This window comes from Phyllobates terribilis, unplaced genomic scaffold, assembly GCF_046119375.1.
Source record: "Phyllobates terribilis strain yellow unplaced genomic scaffold, ASM4611937v1 Scaffold_6586__1_contigs__length_43416, whole genome shotgun sequence".
Taxonomy (NCBI): domain Eukaryota; kingdom Metazoa; phylum Chordata; class Amphibia; order Anura; family Dendrobatidae; genus Phyllobates; species Phyllobates terribilis.
Genome location: NW_027369329.1, coordinates 36,963 through 43,417, shown reverse-complemented (window position 1 = coordinate 43,417; position 6,455 = coordinate 36,963). Strand labels below are relative to the sequence as shown.

At 39.2% G+C, this 6,455-nt stretch overlaps 1 protein-coding gene across 1 annotated transcript; it reads left to right on the top strand.

Annotated features, from left to right (window-relative positions):
- Nucleotides 1–3,388: 3,388 nt before the first annotated feature.
- Nucleotides 3,389–6,318, top strand: LOC141251091 (uncharacterized). The gene is made up of 8 exons (XM_073670215.1): nucleotides 3,389–3,918; nucleotides 4,441–4,577; nucleotides 4,666–5,318; nucleotides 5,407–5,595; nucleotides 5,680–5,699; nucleotides 5,883–5,936; nucleotides 6,029–6,100; nucleotides 6,213–6,318. The coding sequence occupies exons 1-8, from the start codon at nucleotides 3,578–3,580 to the stop codon at nucleotides 6,316–6,318; spliced, it is 1,572 nt and encodes a 523-aa protein (XP_073526316.1). The 5' UTR covers nucleotides 3,389–3,577.
- Nucleotides 6,319–6,455: the final 137 nt, after the last annotated feature.

Genomic DNA, 6,455 nt, shown 5'->3' with positions numbered 1-6,455 from the left:
TATCGCATCTGAACCGAAACGAAGAGTTTTAGTTCATGTAGAGTAGAAGACAAAAGATACATGCCTACATGTGAATGTCTTTTAACAAAGCAAGATGTAGTAGCTCAATTTCATGACAAAATTTGTGACAAAAACAAAAATCAACAATCATATATTTTGCTCTCCTATAATTCCAATTTCTCAATGTAAGATGATTATTATCACAACTTATCTATTTTGATTTTATTAAAATCAAATTGGAGTTATTTTAGGTAAATATGGTTTTCTAATTTAAGTTATAAAATTCAGTAATTTTCTATCAGTGGCTCCGATAATAGAATAAAAAGCTCGAAATAATAAGATATATAAAAAAATCATGGAAAATCTTAAAGAATACTCTCTCCCGTCCGATTTAACATCAATGAGCATGGACAACACCTTGATTACAACTACAAGGGATTGGCCAATCCAATTTAGATATCATTTTAGAAAGAAGTACACATATTAAGAAAGATGTAACTAGTGCTTTATATTCATTAAAACACAATTTTATAATGACAAGTCCATAACGAAGTTTTAAATACTTGAATAATTAATAAAAAAATCATAAAAAGAGGGATAATTAAATTCATGATATTAAAACATACCTATATTTCTATGCTTGAAATCATAAAACAGTTGATATTTTAAATTTTTTAACACCCCTAAACAACCATCATTTTAAATCAAAAATAGTGTTACAATATCAGACACAAACAATCGACATAGTCCTACTCAAAGGATGGACTACCCTCCACTTAAAAAGGAAAGTGTCTCCATTAATTTTTTTTAGTAAATTACAAATTGTAATAGACTTTTTCAATAACCTATGTAATTGTGATTTACATAAAGTTGGGAGTCTAGCAACCAACTGCGCACCTACATCCTTATTCACAGCAAAATCCAATCTATGAAAAATAAAAGAACGCATATTAGCACTAACAATGTTGCTTTGAGCGACCCGAGTGACCCTAGTAAGAAAATCAATAGCATCACTTTCTAATTCTCCAGAAGTAGAGAAAGTAAAAGCGATAAACCTATAACCATTCTCCATGCACTTATCCTCATACTTCTTCTTTTTCCTAGCGACAGCATCAGAGACATCAACCCCAGGAACAAAAGTGAGAACCCCTACACCCGTGAACGGGAAAACACTAGTAACATCCAAACATACGTTCTTCCATTGTCCCAACAATGGACAAGTAGATCAGCAGGACAAAGGTCCCTTCCATCCTCACATAAGAACCTCATAGGCACTTCCTTCTACACAAAGACACCAGCCTGAGAGCAAATATCCCCTAAAACATCTCGGACCAAGTTATGCCGAAACTTGAGTCCAACATCATTACCATAGTGCACCGCATGATCACCAAACCGATCCATGACACAAGAAGAGCAACAAGGACATGTAAAACCATCAAGGAATATAGGAATCGCAAGACGATACTGAAGAACACACCTGAACTGTCTTGGGTGCATCGTTTGGCCAAGCCCGGGGATGAGAATAGTCCTAAAAAAAATCCAAGGAATGGGCTGACCGATTGCTAACGAGGACAACTTTCTCACGGGCGCTAGGGTTAGAAAAAAGTCACCAACTTCTTCTCTACCATATCGAAGTACACTGTAGCCAACTGTTTCATAAACGGGATGGGGGGCTGATACATCACGGCAAAGAACAAGAGGATCAAAATCACACACATCCCTAAAGTTGTTCAAGGCCAACTCACACGCTGGTACAGGATCAATAACATCACAATGAAGCAAACGGTTCTGGAGGTCAAGAGACTGAAGACGTGAGGCGACAAATGCATAATGGGACGAATCATAAGCATTATAGAAACCAAACCCACCAAACCGAAAAGGCAAAGTAGCACATCTCCATAGTCAATCACCAAACCCTCCGGCACTTGCTACAATAATTTCCTGAAGAGCCTTCCTCAAACCAAGATAAAAGGTGCGATGAGCAGAGCCAAGCATCTGAGGGGGACATGTCCGGAGAGAGAAATACAACCTGCCAACCCCAACACAACTACGGAGAAGAAGGAGGCTAGATTGTGGGTCATTGATCCTAGACACAGCTTCCATCAACCTCACAGCTTTGGAAACCCTATCCTCAATTAAACGACTATAGAAGCCGACATCCAGACTAACATGCCCTCCAAGAAGCTTGACCCCATCCAACGGCCGAGCTAAATCAAGAGGAAAAAGCACAAGATCAAAACTCCTCGGGTCAGGGTTAGGCCAAAATAATTCCGTCTTTGCAACATTGAGATGCAGCCCCAAAGAAGGCCCCTCTCCAATAATCAACTGCAAAGCATCAGAAACCGCACCTGAATCACCAATAAAGAGTGTCATCATGGCGTCATCTAGATACCAAGCCATGAGATCCAGGTTACACCTTTCATTGATCAAATGAACGAGAGGATGCAAGGTGAGCGCAAAAAGCAAAGGCCCTAAAGGATCCCCTTGTTGAACGCCTTGACACGGCCATAAAACAGAATCACCATAATATAACCTAGCCGGGCGTGTGTAACAGAACTCAACCCAAGGGGAAAGAGAAGGGAAGCGGTTACGGACCTCAAGAAGCATGGAACCTCGGTCTAACAAGTTAAAAGCATTCCTAAAGTCAACCAGAAGTATAGACATACTATCGTCACCCCCTTTCGCCTCAACCAGCCTGTTGACAGCATGAAGGATAGCCTCACCCCCATTAGCAACTCCCACTCCAAACTAAAAATCCTCCAAATAATTCCCAACCTCTTTCCCAACCACACTAGCTGCAACCTTAGAGACAAGCTTCCTCCAGACCGTCCCAACTGCGATAGGTCGAATTCCTCCACCAGGCTTAACCAAAGACGTAAGCGGAGCACTATCAACAAACTCACCCAAAGAAGGAGGGCACATACCAGCAAGAAACAAATTAACCACCGATGTATCATCAGCAACAACAATAACAGATTTTCCTGAAGCATCAACAATGTGTTGGAACCGAAACCCATTACAAATCTATTTAATTATGTCATTTAGAAGAAGAAAAAAATATTTAAGTGTAAACTTCTAATTAAAGGAGGGGGTAATTTTATATCATTAATTAGATATAATTATTTTGAGTACCCAATATGAAATTATTCATATCAATCATTATCCAAGCATTTAATTAGTCATTTAAAAACATTAGACATTTTCCCTTTTTCACTTTTCCTTTTGCGAATAAAAAATTCATCACTTTCCAGTTTCCCACCCTTCTTCTACATAAATACGCAACGCAGCGAAACTGAACAAACACCATTAACAAAAAATTTAACCAACCAACTCCTCAGTCTCCTCTCTCAAATTCCCCACCATGGCGCAATCACAAGAAAAGCTGGATCCGTACACCGACCCGGCCCGACCACTCCTGGAATCCCCGACGGAATTTGAAGAAGAAACCGCCTACGACACGAGCGAGAAAGTACACGTAATCGGAGTAGGCGACGGCAGCGGCTACGACATCGACGACCTCCAAACGCCGCCGTTTTCATGGAAGAAGCTCTGGTTATTCACTGGTCCGGGTTTTTTAATGAGCATCGCGTTTCTAGACCCTGGCAATTTGGAGGGAGATCTCCAAGCCGGAGCAATTGCCGGCTACTCTCTACTTTGGCTTTTGATGTGGGCGACTGCCATGGGGCTTCTTATACAGCTTTTATCGGCGAGGCTTGGAGTTGCTACTGGTAGGCACTTGGCTGAGCTTTGTCGGGTTGAGTACCCTAACTGGGCGAGGATACTGCTATGGGCTATGGCTGAGCTTGCGCTAATTGGGGCTGATATTCAGGAGGTTATTGGTAGCGCCATTGCTATTAAGATCTTGAGCCATGGAGTTTTGCCTCTTTGGTCTGGGGTTTTGATTACTGCTGCTGATTGGTAAAGATTCCGCCTTTTCCTTGTCTACTTCCCTAATTATCCCTTCAAAGCTTGATTTCTGCACCATTGGTACCCAAAATCCATAATAAACTTTCACTGCTTAGATGTCAATAGATAGCGGCGATTTAGTGAAAATATTTCATGTGGTATAGTTTATAAGAGATCTGAAAGTTGATAGTTTCTGTGTTGTACATGTGGCAAACTAAAATTACCCTTATTTACAATGTCAGCTAACAGACAAGTGTACTTTTGTTTATGTTGCAATTTTACATGGTATTGGCTTGGCCACATATGTCCGATGATTGATGCTACTACAACGATAGGTGAGATGACATTGTACAAAAGGACAATATGTGTTGTTTGTTTCTATAAGGTAGAAAAATGGTTTTCATTGAGAAAGATATATTAATGTTCATTTTCTGGATCATAGTCTAACATCTGAGGGTGTGTGCGTGCTAATTTCAATTGCTGATGTTATTTGATCTGTTAAAATGACACTAATTCTTGATCCACATTATACAGTTTCATATTCTTGTTTCTGGAGAACTATGGTGTAAGGAAGCTAGAGGCAGTTTTTGCAGTCCTAATCGCAACCATGGCTCTCTCATTTGCATGGATGTTCGGCGAAACAAAGCCGGACGGCATGGAGCTTCTCGTCGGTATTGCCCTCTTTTTCAAAAAGACCATTCTACCCTTGAAAGAATTCGCTGCACTTTATCTCATACTAACATGAAATCCACATTATAGGTCTTCTTGTCCCAAAACTAAGCTCAAAAACAATCCAACAAGCGGTTGGAGTAGTAGGGTGCATCATAATGCCACACAATGTCTTCTTACATTCAGCGTTAGTGCAATCACGAGAGATTGACCGGTCAAAGAGAGGCCGTGTCCAAGAAGCTGTTAACTACTACTCGATAGAATCCACAATTGCCCTTTTCGTCTCCTTCATCATCAACCTATTTGTAACAGCTGTTTTCGCAAAGTCCTTCTATGGTACAACAATGGCAGATAGTATAGGCCTTTCGAATGCTGGCTATTACTTGCAGGAAAAGTATGGAGGTGGTTTGTTTCCTATTCTTTATATCTGGGCTATTGGCCTTTTAGCTGCAGGACAAAGTAGTACAATTACTGGCACCTACGCAGGGCAGTTTATCATGGGTGGGTTTCTTAATTTGAGGTTGAAGAAATGGGTACGAGCTTTGATCACACGAAGCTGTGCTATTATTCCAACTATTATTGTCGCGTTAGTATTTGATACTTCGGATGATATGATTGATGGTCTAAATGAATGGCTGAATGTTCTTCAGTCAATTCAGATCCCTTTTGCTATAATCCCTCTTCTTTGTCTGGTCTCCAAAGAAGAAATCATGGGCGTGTTCACAATCGGTCCTCTTGTCAAGGTAACACCTATTTCTAAGCTCCATGTGATATCCATACCTCATATTTGATACCAAACAAGCCCTTATAGGTTGACATTGTAATTTGCAGATGGCTTCATGGCTTGTAGCAGCACTAATTATAGTGATCAACGGCTACCTTTTGTTGGAGTTTTTCTCATCAGAAGTTACCGGAGCAGTTTTCACCTCATTCGTCTGCGTTTTTACCACTGGTTATGTGTTGTTCATAGTGTATCTTGTTGGAAGGGGAGTAACGGTTTCGTCCTGGTTGAAGTCCAAGGTGGGTTTGACCTCTGAAGGTCATTAGGAAGGGCGGTTAGTATTCATATGAGTATACTAAGATCCTTTAACCTATGTTGTGAAGTTCTTAGGAGCAAGATTGAGGCAAGCTTTAGGGTTTAGAAATGTATAAATTGAACCAGACAAAGTAGCCTTCTAACCGCTGATCAATCTTGTATTAACATGAAACAACAGGGATGTGTTATTTTAATTTAGTGTTTGATTGTAAAGCTTCTCATTGCTTAGGTGAAAGACTGATTTCCACTTCGAGTATTCTGTTATTTCAAGATATGTTTTTGATTTGATATTAGAGAAGCAAAAAAACTTGATAAATCTTGATGGGTAAAAGGAATTGATCATATTATCACTGAAATAAGAACACGAAAAATAGACAACTTCATCGATTAATCATCAAATCATCTATATTTTCGTAGTTTTTTCTACATATTTTATACCCATCAATTAATCAAGCAATCACTCAACTTTGTAACTAGTGAAGTATCAATGTACTCAAGTACTCAAGTGGTTGAAAGCATACTTGTTAAAATCTAGATCCGGATCTTAAAATCTTACACTTTTGTAATTTAACATTGATCTTTGATCCGGATCTATCATTAGAATCTATTCATGGCAAAATCTTACTGTATCTCATGATATTAGTAGAATCTTACGATCATGTACGATCCTAACGTTGAACTATGATGAGACATTAACGCTTATTTGAAAGCCCAATTATTCCAATTTTTTTTTTATTTTTTGCATGACTAAAATTACATCTCTCATACAGTACTAGATAAAAAAATAATAATAGGATTCTACTCATGTGTGCGCAACAGCTAAAACAACCCTAACTATGATTTT